Here is a 14,872-nt window from a genome sequence, read left to right as displayed (position 1 = left end):
TTCTTTTGATCTCAGCTTGTCTAAATGTATTTTAAATTAAGAAAAATGACAAAAATGATTTAATGTAGTTTAATTCACAGAATCAACTGGAAACATCCCATGAGTAAAAACACAAAACCCAGACTTGAGTCTGAGATTAATGATGATCAAAGTGCAATGATTAAGATTAAAAGTAATATGAACAATGTTGAAGGGTCCAATACCAGTCTTATATCAAATAATTCCAACAATGAATATCAAAACTTTGGCTGCTGCTTTCAAAGACATGGACCACATCAGCAAACATTGAACCATAAAAGTTGACTGCTATTGTTTAAAAATTCTCATGATTCAAAAAGACATGGTCATTTCAACTGAATCTCACTAGATCTATAACACAAACATTTATTCCATAGTGCAGTTTCTGTATAACAAAAAGGCACCAATATGGTTCTTATGATAATGTTACAAGTGACCAAACTTGACATGATAAAAGAAGTTCCATCTGGTGGTGAAAATACCTCCATCTTGTGTTGTTAAATAGCATGTGTGGCTCCATCTTGTGTTGTTAAATAGCATGTGTGGCTCCATCTTGTGTTGTTAAATAGCATGTGTGGCCCCATCTTTATAGCTAGTTTGAAACAAATGTAACATTGATAAATTAAAAGAAATATAATCAAGAGGTTGAAATTTTAAAAACCTATTAATGTTTCATCTAATTAAAAAGGCATGAGATTATGAAGACTGGCTCAATGGAAGACACCAGCAAGAAAGCAGCAGCCTGGCCATAGCTTGAATTGTTCAAACAACTCAGTGAGTTCAGAGCTCTACATATTATCTCTAGTCAGAACAATAAGCAGACTTTTCAAATGGAGATTAAACTAAACCTTCCAACAAAACAACTAGCAATCTGAAGAATTAATAACAGAAGTAAGAATTACAAAATCTGTCATTTTTCTATATAAAGAATAATGCAAAACTGTAGAGTAGATATTGCAGCAATTGTGCTCAATTGTCAAGGAGGCCATGCCCTCAATGTGAGTGGTGCTGATTTTCTGACAATCAAATTGTGTAAAGTGAGGGTGGCGGCCAAAAGTAACTCTCCAAACAATCATTTTTTTACCAGTGGCTGCCCTTTGTCTTTTCCACGAAGTTTCATTCCTGTCAACAAAAAGCACAAATTGTTAAAGAGAAAAAAGCTAGATCAACACAAAATTCACACAAAATCAATGATATATGAAATACAAATGTCCCCATACATAAAAACTAAGGTTTTGAAAACAATACTAGAAAAAATGTAATTACCAAGAACTCTTTCCAATTTTCCAAATACCATTTGATTAGGTATGGCTTTTCCGCCCTCATAATCATTCACAACCTGTTGTTTTTCATTGATTTTCTGTAAAAGAAAAAATAATTTACCACTGCCTGTCCATTTTAACATCAGAATCTCAAAGTGAAGCAAAATCAGCGGTAGCTTACAGTGGCGAGTTCCTTCTGTGTCCAGCCCTTAGCCTGTCGACCTTGCTGGATAAGTTTAGCCACATCTAATGGCACATGCTCATGGTGAAGCTCTTCAGTTTCCCTATCTAGTTTTGCTGTGTTCTTATTGGCTAAAATCTGTTTGTTTTGGCCACCCGCAACTATAAAAAAATAATGTGTGCAACAAACCATATAAAGTTATTTTATTCATGAAGTTAAAATTAAAAAATGGGATAATTTACTACCCAACATTTAGATAGCTTTCCCGATAATGGTACCAAAACCCTTAGGGTTCAAATAACTGGTAAAAACTCTAAAAATCTAGGCTGCAACAATGTCCAACAAAGTAAAGAAATAAGCAAATAGTAGTCCAAAAAACAGTATTAGGACTTACATTTTTTGCTGGTTTCTACATCAGCTCCAGTTCTTAAGGCTGAGTTAACAGCCTGGGAGAAAATGAAAACAAAAAACTGAATCAAGGGATCCTGGTCTTGATTGATTGATCATTAATTGTCCCCACCCAAAAAACTAAATAAGACAACCCCCCCCTCCTCCACCCCAACTCAGGGGTCATTTAAAGATGGATAAAGACAGATTATGGTTAAGATTAAGTAAGTACTGGAAAAAGGATAGGTTAGGAGTCAGAATAGGGTTAGGGAGCTGAAAATAGGGCGAATGTAGGTTTATAGTTTATGTATGGGTTTCATTTTTAAAATACAAATAAAAACCTAATAAAATTTCCATAACTTTAGTTTGGTCATACTCATTTCAATTTCATTATAGATCTAGCATCATTTGATCTATTTTAAGTAGCTTTATAACAACTGCATCTATCAATAAAATTGGTTTATGGACCAGTTTTAATTATACATTCTGTTCATTATCAATTATAATAAAATCTTATTAGGCCCTAACACCCGGTTCACCTACACTTCACTATCTGAATTAGGCGATGGACAGTTGTAACTTTTGATTACTAAACAATTATAATTAGCCATGTAAATGCTGCAACTTTAACAAAAATCGGCTTATAGACATATTTTTTACTAATGTTTTATATATATTTAACTGTTACATTTTTCAGCCCCAGTGTTTCTAAAAGCCTGAAATTGTGAAAAAATTTTAAAGGGTAGGACAGCCATTTGTTTTTCAAGAATAATTATAGAAATAAGCTATAAACTGGTATATTTTGTAAAGTTTGACATAAGTATAAATAACTAGGCCTATACGCTTTAATGAAACTTCTGTGTAATTATGTTGTTGATATTGTGAATTTCATGGATTTTTAGACCTCACTATGTTGAGATGTAAAAATAAGTTTTCAGTTGAGAAAATGGGGTTAATCTACATTTTGAATGTGATGCAAATGTCTTCTAGTTCTAGTGCCATAAACTTTAGTTTTTTTAAATTCTACTTTGAGCTCTACTTGTTTAGTTTTTAACTTTTTTTTGCACACATCTGGAGAAAAAACAGATTACGAAAAACCATGTAAGAAAAAAATGTCTAGCTAATTGTTTCTCGCAAAATTATCCGAAATCCTGTAGGTAAGTCTCGCATTTTCTCCTCACAGTTTACTGCCTTGCCATAAGATGTTTCACATCTCACAATTTACCAACACCAATAAATATTGTGAGCCAAATTTTTTTAAAAAAAACATGTTTTACGGGCCTTAACAGAAATATCAACTAATTCCTATCTTCCTATGTTCAGATTGAAATCCTTAATTAATTTGTCCAGTAGGTAATGTAAAAATCAAAATATTCATGTAATGCTCACCAACATAAATAACACAAACGTAAAGTGTCAAAAGAGTTGGATAGAGCCAACAAGCTAGGCGAACGTCTCCTGCACAATAGCAGTAATGAGTAAAGGGATTATAGAATTTGACTTTTGGTCGTGATTTTTTTTTTGTTAAAAAAAGCATGTAATATTCAATTTATTTCTTCACTTACTGCTAACTCAAATATTGAACTAGTCACCCACCATTCTATATCGTTGCAGCTGATATTTTAAAAGATCTTTATCAGCAACACCTTTTGAAATTCAGTCTTCGTTATCCAAAGCTATTTATATCGTTTCTCTGGCATATAGCCTATAACACTGCCATTTACAGTTTGTTTATATCACGTGGAAAACCGTCATTTTAAACGTGGTAATCATTTTTAAAACTAATTCCAGGAAAGTCAAGTCAACTAAATAAGAAAATATTTGAACATGTGCGTCCGATGAGGACGCCATATTGTTGGTAGTAACGAACCATGCCCTCTAGGTTTATAATTATTGCTATCTAGATTTCTAGATTAAATAAATGGCAAATGAAGTTTTACCCCCCATGTCTGTTCATAGGCATTTTGATGAAAATTTCATAATGATTTATAAATTAAAAAATGGATCAAAAATAGCTAGCACACTAGTAAACTAAACCAATTTAGCATATTTTAACTTTCTGTTCAAAGTCATTATTACTGAAAAAATTCCAAAATCAGGACAGCCTGTGGCACCCTCCACTGAACTTGATTGAAGGAAAAAATACTGACCTGTCACCTTCATTAAAACAGAATTTACTTTCGTTTTTTATTTTATTTGTAGTAAACATGTGCTTAATATTACCCAATAGGCCTAAGTAATAAAAATTTGACAATTTTAATTACTGTTGTAAAGTGAGATAAACAGCTTAATAAACACGTGTTTTCTTGAGGGGGTGTGACCTGGGTGTGGCATCGCATTGTAACTTTTTATTTCTGTGTTTTATGACTGTATTTGTTCACAATCAGCATGCTATGCTTTTAAAATTGATAAAGGGTAAGTATACCAAGTTACAAAACCTGAAATCTAACTAATAATTCATACTTTCAGTTTAAAAAATAATAAAAACGATCATCAATGAAGAAAGCGTAAACATTCTATTTTTAGGTGTGACATAAAAAAAACTGTCATAAACCTAGCCAAATGATTGGATTCTTGCGCTGCACACATTTTCCCGCGCCTCGTGTTCACCAAAAAAAGATTATAATAAAATGGCATTATTATTTGGACGGACCACATCTCATACCGACCATAAGCTATTGCCAGTTAATTGTAATGTGTGTAAATTAGGCCTACTTAAATTTATACTTTCAAGTTTCATATAGGCCTACACATAGACTGGTTTATTATACATGGGGTATTTTAGAGTTATTTGATTCGAAAGATAAGAATTATATAGAGCTACTTTCACTAAGGCGCCGCTTGCGAGACAAACTAAGAAATTAGGCCAAAAGTAGATCAGACAATTCTTAAATAACAGACTAAAATAGAAACGGATAGTTCAGATTTCTAAAATTAACGATGGCTTTGTAGTTTGGGTAATCTATCATTTTGGGTACGTAAAATCGCCCGCCGCTATTAATGTATGAAAACGTTACCTCATTGTCAAGGCTTTAATAGAAGTTTATTGTGATATGTTTGTGTCAAATATTATAGATAAATTATTAATAAACCTAAATCAATGGCTAAATATATCAATATAGGCCAGAAATTAACTTTAAACAGCAGTGTCTGCAAGCAATATTTGCTATATAAACAGCAGCCATTTGTAAAATAGAGTGGCTTCCCCCTGAATCTCGCACTATAAGTTTATAAAAATAAAACTTAAACAAGATGGCTGCAATAGTAAATGAGCATGGTTGCATTTGTTGGAAACATCGCTAGTCTTCATTTATTACTGAAAAGTTTCAATTCAATTGTTTAAAAACAGGTACATAAATGAAACATCGAAACATTTTTTAATTTTTTAAAACATAAATCCTCATCAACATGTGAAATAATAATTAAAATTTAAGGAGTCACCTGTATTTCACATTACAAGTCGCGGGCGATTTTACGTACCCAAACCGATAGATTACCATAGTAAGCCATAGTTTGTAATCATGAGCTGTGGAGATGGCTTCAAAACAACAAACCCAGAAGTTGTGAATCTAACGTAGGCCGTTCGAATTCACAGCTTCCGGGTTTGTTGTTCTGAAGCCATCTCACGGCTCATGCGCTTACCAAAAATGGCGACGAGTTTCGCTTTCACTAATGGGTAGAGCGATAAAACTAATGATTACGAAGCCATCGTTAATTTAAGAAATCGGAACTATCCGTTTCTATTTAAGTCTGTTATTTAAGAATTGTCGGATCTACTTTTGGCCTAATTTCTATGTTTGTCTCGCAAGCGGCGCCTTAGTGAAAGTAGCTCTATATAATTCTTATCTTTCGAATCAAATAACTATAAAATACCGCAGGTATTTTTAACCAGACTATTGCTATTTTTTACTTGAAAGCATTAATTTTACACACGTTACAATAAACTGGTAATAATTTATGGTAGGCATGAGATATGCTCTGTAAAAATAATAATGCCATTTTATTATAATCTTTTTTGGTGAACACGAAGCGCGGGAAAATGTGTGACGCGCAAGAATCCAATCATTCGGCTAGATTTATGACTGTTTTTTATGTCACACCTAAAAATAGAATGTTTACGCTTTCTTCATTGATGATCGTTTTCATTATTTTTTTTAAACTGAAAGTATGAATTATTAGTTAGATTTCAGGTTTTGTAACTTGGTATACTTACCCTTTATCAAAATTAAAAGCATACCATGCTGATTGTGAACAAATATAGTCATAAAACACAAATATAAAGTTACAAACAATGCGATGTCGGGATGTGCCACACCCCCTCAAGAAAACACGTGTTTATTAAGCTGTTTATCTCACTTTACAACAGTAGGGCCTAATTAAAATGAATTTTCAAATTTTTATCACTTATTGGGTAAGATTAAGCACATATTTACTAAAAATGAAAAGAAAACAAAAGCAAATTCTGTTTTAATGAAGGTCACGGGTCAAGTTTTTTTTTCCTTCTGTCATGTTCAGTGGAGGGTGCCACAGGCTGACCTGACTTTGGAATTTTTTTCAGTAATAATGACTTTGCACAGAAAGTTAAAATATGCTAAATTGGTTTAGTTTACTAGTGTGCAAGCTATTATTGATACATTTTTAATAAAAAAATCATTCTGTAATTCTCATCAAAAAGCCTAATCTAACGCATATGCCATACACTGTTCATTAGTGATCGGCAGCCTCTCATCAAAAACAGACTAGACCTTCAATGCTATTTTAAGATAAAGGTGTGAAGCAACTAATGAAAACTACTAGATCTAGATCCTCTAAATTCTACCTGTTTGGACCTCAACTGTCCTGCCTTTCCGGGTCTGTGACCAATGTAGGTGACCTCACTCCAGTCTGACTCTGCCATTTTTAATCTTTAATTACTAAAAGTTAACGTTATCTAAATTTAAACGATTTTAAAAACAGAATCTATGTTGTAAATCCTGTTACTGTGCCTTTAAATTATTTAATAGACGGCGTCTGCTTAAGAACAATGAACATACAGCATACAAGAATTACTGTTACATGCTAGGCCTATTGAAATGGTGCAATAGTTGGCCGAAAGTGGACTCGAAGTCAAGTCGTAAATAGACTTGCGGTGTATAGGCCAAATAAACACCGTAAAGAATAGAACAAAAATTAACGTGTTCTGTATTTAGATCTAGAGTCTAGTAGGCCTAAGTGGTTCTTAACTTTTTTGAAGGTACCGATCCACCACCAGCTTCATATGCACATTCACCGGACCCTTCTTAATGAAAAATATGATTTTTTTTTAAATTAAAAATATATCTAGAATCTAGGTAGGGCCTATATATTTACCGTTGTACAAAATGAACCATGCATCAACATCACTGAGTTCTAAGAACAAAACCATTGAAATGTTATTTTCACACAGAACAAAAACATAATAATGAATATTAACTGCGAATCAGTGTTTTTGTGCTGTTGCCTTTCACTTTCATATGAGCCCTGTACGACCCTCCCCTCCCCCACTGAATGCTATTTGCCTGTACAGTAACAAAGGGCTGGGCCTGGGGGGGGGGAGGGCTTTTTTTTTGGAAATTTTGATTATTTCCTCAGTTGAAAAGAAACGGGATTTACATTTTTTTAAATAAAAGAAATATTGAAATTCCCATATAGATTTATTTTTTTTATTTTTTTTTTTGAGAGGGAAAAGGGTCCATATTTTCCTTGGGCCTCTAGGCGTTGCTTACGCTAGCTTTCCTGTAGTTACGCCACTGGTAACAAGATGTATGAAACCTAACCCTAACCCATGTTGTCTGAACACAAAACGTGAACGGCTGTCCTACCCATTCTAGAATCTGGTTATGACTCTCATGTAGGGAAGTAACAGTCGAGATACATTGAAAGCTAAAATAAGTGTAGGCCATTGCTTACATCTGTTCCATGGGTACAGAAATGTCTCCAATTCCAGATACATCTTCGATCTTCGATTGTTTTTAACTTTGATCTTTGCTTGACATGCAGAGATCCTATTTCCTCAATCCTTGTAACAATCATAACTGATCACACCTTCTGCTAAAACTTTCTGGTTAATATAAACATCCATCGTGCATAACTTTTTGAATCCCATGAATACTAAGAACTTCATTCTCGCTAAATACAAACAACCAGGCATCTCTTCGGGGGGGGGGGGGAGCCCTCCCCCCGAAAAAAATCTACCGCCCCCCCCCCCCCCCGAACGAAATGAAATTTATATAATTTATATAGAAAATATATACTTTTAACAGTGTCCGCACCCCCCCCCCCCCCCCGAAGAAAGTCTACCGCCCCCCCCCCCGAAAATTTCAAGTGCCCCCCCCCCCCCCCGGAGAAAAAAGTGTGGAAGAAACACTGCAAACAACACAAAATCTAGTTCACTTATGGCCAAGGCCCCGGAGAATACGGAGCACGTCCTTTAAGAAATGTTCATTATATAGCCAGTCGCGATCCAAAACACTGGCCCCTACACACCCCACTCAAGGAAAAACTAAATGGGGCACCCGCTGATCTGGGGACCACAGTCCAGTTCATACTCGAAGTTGGGCTTGTTGTTTAAATCCTCCATCATATACTTAATTAAGAACGAAGAAGAAGAAGACGTTTACACAGTCGTCTAGCAGAGGCAAGTTTGCGAAGTAATCGTTCTCTGTTCGTCGTTTCCATAACAATAAGTTGTTTCTTTTTTTTACGTTCCTGTTTTATACAAAGTATAGAGAAAGTATTGTAGTCGTGCAAAAAAATAATAATTCGAGATTTCAACAAATCTCGACAGTTTTACACCTCTCTGAGTCGGAAAAACAAAGTTTTGCAATCTTGTCCGTATGTCTGTGTGTATGCGTGTGTCTGTAAACACGATAACTTGAGTACCGTTACAGCTAGGATGATGAAATTTCATATATAAGTATTATATCAAATTTGTAGATAGGTATCACTTTTTCAGCGATTTCAGATAACCGGAAGTGGAACTTTTTCTACTTTCAATTTTCTAAAGCCTATAACTTGAGTACTATTTCAGATAGATAAATGAAATTTCAAATATAAGTACACGATCTAATTCTCTGCCTAATTCTCTAATTTTAAGTAACTTCCGTTGACCGGAAGTAGTAATTTAGGCTATTTCCGATTTCTCAAAAAACGCATGTGAACTTATAAAGTATTAATAATATTAAGCACTATTATACACATTTTATTTGGCGTTCACTTGGTGTGTAATTCTTTTTTCTACGAGATTCTGTTCTATTTTTAAAAGTTTAAGTAATTTAAAATGGATTTAAAATGTTGTCTATATCCCAAGTTGCCATCCCCCGTAGTGTTATATTACAATCTTTTAAACATAAGTTAAATATCGTATACTAAAGAATTAGAGGTGATTTGTCGCCCGGAACTCATCCGTGAGTGCTATGGTGCTTATGTTCGTTTTAAAGAGTGCCATAAAGTATGGATGCAATGGGTTGCTAAAGTCGCTCACTAAATCGAATCTGGTGCGTCCTCCGGCTCCGCGGTATGCTATTTGGCTCCCTGTGTTTTTCGTGAGCATTATGGTGCCTATGTTTGTTTTAATGAGCACCCTACATTAGTGACACGTGACATCCGATGATTAAAGCGAGCCATGGGCCGTAAGCGGCGTCCCTACGGCAGTGTAACCGGGGTCTCCCGAGAACACTTCGCTAACGTCTTTGACACCGGATCGCTTGCCGAAGTGTTCTCTACCTCACTATTGCGGTGAGTGATTAACGTACACTCAAGGCTTTCATACACCACTCCCTGGGGCTTACTGGGCGGTAGCGTAGGTATAGCCGTGCCCCAACAAATAGGATCAAAGAAATATAGCGCGGGCATTGTTTACATTTAAATAACCTCAGTTTTAGAAAACAAGGTCACATGTCTAAGATTATAGGATTGGAAACCCATTGATGAACCCTCTTAAAATATTACGCCAGACTTTCTTCTAACCTACGGAAACGAGCGTGGACGGGCACACTAGTATGTATATTTATAATTATATAGGGGGCCCGAAAAAGATTTGTACGGGTGGGGGGGGGGGGGGCTTGTTTCTAGCTCAGCCATAGCCAGGGGTAGAACTACCATACCACCACATCCCGCAACGCGGTGGGGAGGGGGAGGACGTTTAATTTTTTAGTATAAAAAATTCGTGCATTTTTTTACTTGATTGTTTTGTAAAAAGAATACAATAGTTGTGAGGTAGATTGAAACACAGACGACAGAAACCATGCTGTTTGTATATAGAACTTTATTCAGCCTCAGCCACCATGATGGAAACAGGAAGAGGAAGTGACGAGACATAAACACACATATATATATATATATATATATATATATATATATATATATATATATATATATATATATATATATATATATATATATATATATATATATATATATAAGGGACATCACTCAAGATAACATTATAAATATAATACGAATACAAGAAGAGTGAGTTCCCTTGACTTCACAATTCTCAATATATTACATCCCTTTACCCTTAGTAAACAACAACACATCTATCACTAGAACAAATGATAGTATCCTAAAATCACCAATATATTGCAACATGAACATTATGGTACATTACACCCTTACAAACAATGCACAATATGCTACTAGGCTACAAAATAATTAAGATACAAAACAATGATGTCAAAGTCCTTTTGACCTTTAAAATCATAGGTCTAACTTATTTGGGACTTTGATTGTCCTGTTTGACCTTCTCAGTGGCTTTTGATTTGGTGACTCAAGATTCTGACCATCTGGATTCTCTATCTCAGGAAGTCTAGGATCTAACTCATTAGTTCCAGAATTTACATTTTCTGACTCTAGAGTACTTGGTTCACTCATATCAACAGAACTTGGTTGTGGAACAAACTGAGTTGGTGTGAACTGTTCAGATTTGGTGGGATTGACAGATTCACACTTATTATCTGCACAAGTTATTTTTAACTGGTCTGCATGTCCATCATTTGTTTTTACTTTATAAGACACAGGTCCTGTACCTTGAACAATTTGACCTGGTATCCATTTTTCCCCTCTCCCATAATTTCTCAGATACACATTCTCATTAACTCCAAATTCTCTTTCAATGGATGTTTTGTCATGATTTACTGGAACTATTTTTGAATTGGCATCTGAAAGTATTATGCTATTATTCAGATCCTTAACTGACATAGATTTCTTTGATTGATCAATTTTCTCAGGTAATCTGATAGTGCTTTTTGGTAACCAAAAATACTGTTTAAAAGTAATATCCTGGACCATATCAATTTGCAACTGTGATCCAGTATTTGAAGTGGGTGTATTAAATGGCAAAAATCTTTTTTCTTTTGATGTTACCCTTTTAGTTTCTGTAAGTGCTAATGATGTTAGCAAAGTTGTTTGATGATCACATTCCTTCTTATTTAATGTATTCTCTTTTAAAGCATTTGAAATTGCCATATCACCATAATCATTTATTAAGTTACAAATACTTTGTTTAGGTAACTCTGACTGATAATGGACTGCATCTTCTCCATCTTTTAGACTTAATTCCGTTTTTCTTATTTTATATGGCCTTAAGTCATCATTCGCAGACTCTTCAGGCCAACCATTCTTACAGTACTCATATACTTTTATTAAGCACTCATCTTTTTGTGTTTCTCTTTTAACATCATTCACATTTATATTGGGGTTATCCATGATAGTGAAAAGAACAAATACATCTTCTGGTACATAACTAAGGTTTTGGTTTTTTAAAGGTAATCGACTAAGACTATCTGCACTATTCTCAGATCCAGGTTTGTATTTCAATTCATAATTGTATGCAGTTAGTGTGATAGCCCATCTTTGAATTCTTGGTGAGGCATGCTCAGGCAGGGGTTTGTTTTCACCAAATAAACCCAGCAATGGTTTATGATCTACCAAACAGAAACTTGTGAAATTTCTTAACACCAAAAATGATGCCTAAGCCTTCCCTATCTAACTGAGAATAATTTTTCTCAGCCTGGTTCAAAGATCTACTGGCAAAAGCAATGGGTCTGTCGCCATTTTCATCTATGTGGGATAAGACTGCTCCTACACCATCTGGTGAAGCATCACATGTTAAGATAAGTCTTTTCCCTGGGTCATAGTGAGTTAGTAAGGTGTCAGAAGACAAAGCTTCTTTTGCTGCATTAAAAGCAGCATCTTGTTGTATACCCCAGTGCCAAGTTACATTTTTCTGCAGCAGCTTGTACAGTGGTGATAGTTTACCAGACAGATTCCCTATGAACTTTGCATAGTAATTTATCAAGCCCAAAAAAAGCTCTTAGCTGTTGGGTATTTTCAGGTTTGGGTGCTTCTTTAATGGCTTTTGTTTTCTCAGGTTGAGGTCTGATGCCTTGCTTGCTTAAAATATAACCAAGAAAACTAATATCTGTCAGCATGAATTGACATTTATCTTTGTTTATCTTTAAACCTTTTTCACCAACTATTTTCAAGACTTTATCAAGTGTTTTAAGATGTTCAGTGTCATTCTTACCAGTTATGTACACATTGTCAAAGTAAACACAAACATTTGGAATATCCTTAAAAATACTGTCCATGACAGCTTGGAAAATTCCAGGGCTAGATGGGTGTCTTCCTTAACATTAGTAAAGGTATCCAATAGATACTAAAGTGACCCACGCTTTTCTTTATAGTTATTTAAATAGTAGTCTATAATTTATTTTCTACTTTTTAGTGCATCATTACATAAAAGCTTGTTATTAAAACGTTTTTTATGAATTTTTTTTTCAGTACTTTACATGTTTTATTTACAATAGAGTTACATGACTAAAAAACCATTGCGCGCCTACTGAACATCACGTTCAGTAGGCGCGCAATGGTTTTTGAACGCAGCCATTACGTGATGGCGCAGCTATTGAAGGAGATGACGCGTGTGGTGTGGTTGGCTAGACATGCCTACTAATTCGGTCCAAATTTTAATTAATTCATAAAAAATTAATTAGACATCCAATTAAGTCAAATTTAGTTTCAGATTGCATTTTCTTCATGTCTTGACCCACGTGCCAACTGTGAATCGTATCGGTCAAGTAGAACTGTCCGAATTTTCACTCCTGCGTTTCCATCTAGACTGACGACAGACAGACAGAGGAAGTGAGTTAAATAAAAGCTTGTAAAAATAGAGTAAAATCTCGAAGACAAATTAATTGCACACCAAGTGAACGCCAAATAAAAAAGCGCATAATAGTGCGCAATATTATTAGTACTTTTAAAATTTACATTAGTTTTTTGAGAAATCGGAAGTAGCGTAAATTACTACTTCCAGTCAACGGAAATTACTCAAAATTTAACAGAAGGTAGAGAATTAGATCTTTTACTTACATGTGAAATTTCATTTATCTATCTGAAATAGTACTCAAGTTATAGGCTTTTGAAAAATTCAAAGTAGGAAAAGTACCACTTCCGGTTATCGGAAATCGCTCAAAAGTTGATCAGGATCTACGATTTTGATAAAATACTTATATATGAAATTTCATCAACCTAGCTGTAACGGTACTCAAGTTATCGTGTTTACACACGGACAGACAGACAGACAGACACACACACAGACATACGGACAAGATTGCAAAATTATGTTTTTCCGTATCAGTGAGGTGTAAAACGTCGAGATTTGTAAAAATCTCGATTTTTTTTAACGATTACAAGACTTTCTCTATACTTCGTATATACGAGAAAGTAATAAAAGATGACACCAAATAAAGTATAGTTTACTGTACTTCCGGTGAATTCCGGAACTGTGTGACAGACTTTGCCATTGTTTTACTGTTTTTTACTGCTATACCATTCTGGAATAATAACCGACGCTTAACTAAGGTTTTAAACATTTGTTCTAATTCCTCTCACTACTTTTAACTTTAGTAAATCTAATCGTCCTATTTTACTACTTCTAGATCTAGGTGGCATATATATATATATATATATATATATATATATAAATTATATATATATATATAAAGATAGATAGATAGATAGATAGATAGACAGACAGGTAGGTAGGTAGGTAGGTAGGTAGGTAGGTAGGTAGGTAGGTAGGTAGGTAGGTAGATAGATAGATAGATAGATAGATAGATAGATAGATAGATAGATAGATAGATAGATAGATAGATAGATAGATAGATAGATAGATAGATAGATAGATAGATAGATAGATAGATAGATAGATAGATAGATAGATAGATGTATATACAGAGAGACTAAATAATGGATAAACCCTAAAAAGTTTCATCAAGAGGTTTCGCTTAAGCTTAATCCGCCACTGACAACAACAGGCCACCTAAACGTTCTGATGTAGGTTACTTGAATCTCCTTCCGTCTCGTTAAATTCTTACTCCCCCTCTTCCTTATAGCACCTCCCCAAACTGAGTTCCGTCTATCAAGTATGCCAACACATCCAGCCACGCCCAACACAGTTTCGGCAAGGCCCAGTTAGCCCAAGTTTGTCATCACCTTAAAAGTTAAACATGGTCGAGTGTCGCCCTGGGCTATTATTAGCAATGTGGCATGACTGCATTGATCGACATAGTTTTCAGTGTAATAAACACAATAACAAGAGAAAAGTCAACACGGTTATAAATATTTAATGTTGATAATAAGTATTTATAATAATATAAACGTATTTATTTATTATTACTAATAGTCGTAATATATCTACCAGGTTTTAAACCATGTGGTATAAACTTTAGGCTGGGTGATTTGGCTCTATATTGACTTAGATCTAGATCTAGAAATAACTTAGCTTGTGATCTAGATCAATATCTATTAGACTCTAGATCTAAGGCGGTAGAATAAATGCTTTATTGCAATGACAGAACAAATTGATGATGCGATTGCTATTGTTTTTTTTTTTAAGGTTTACGCATCGAATACTACATCTCAGAATCGATGCACGCTTTCTGCTATAACCGAGAAACAGGTGTATCGTACGGGAAAAAAAAAATTTCCAGCCAGAGGCTAA

At 34.6% G+C, this 14,872-nt stretch overlaps 1 protein-coding gene across 2 annotated transcripts; it reads right to left on the bottom strand.

Moving 5' to 3' along the window:
• Positions 1-53: 53 nt before the first annotated feature.
• Positions 54-6,959, bottom strand: LOC131932341 (endothelial differentiation-related factor 1 homolog). Of its 2 annotated transcripts, XM_059289239.1 has the most exons (6): positions 6,668-6,958; positions 1,856-1,907; positions 1,462-1,622; positions 1,285-1,378; positions 1,103-1,140; positions 54-610 (listed from the first exon to the last, which is right to left on the bottom strand). In XM_059289239.1, the coding sequence occupies exons 1-6, from the start codon at positions 6,743-6,745 to the stop codon at positions 605-607; spliced, it is 429 nt and encodes a 142-aa protein (XP_059145222.1). In that variant the 5' UTR covers positions 6,746-6,958; the 3' UTR covers positions 54-604. The 2 variants fall into 2 exon arrangements, with proteins under 2 accessions (XP_059145222.1, XP_059145221.1); XM_059289238.1 differs by having other exon boundaries at positions 54-1,140; positions 6,668-6,959.
• Positions 6,960-14,872: the final 7,913 nt, after the last annotated feature.

This window comes from Physella acuta, unplaced genomic scaffold (genome assembly GCF_028476545.2).
Source record: "Physella acuta isolate Inbredline_101_S28 unplaced genomic scaffold, ASM2847654v3 ptg002142l, whole genome shotgun sequence".
In the NCBI taxonomy this organism is placed as follows: Eukaryota; Metazoa; Mollusca; class Gastropoda; family Physidae; genus Physella; species Physella acuta.
The sequence above is the reverse complement of the archived record's forward strand: the minus strand, read 5'-3'. Positions and strand labels throughout refer to the sequence as shown.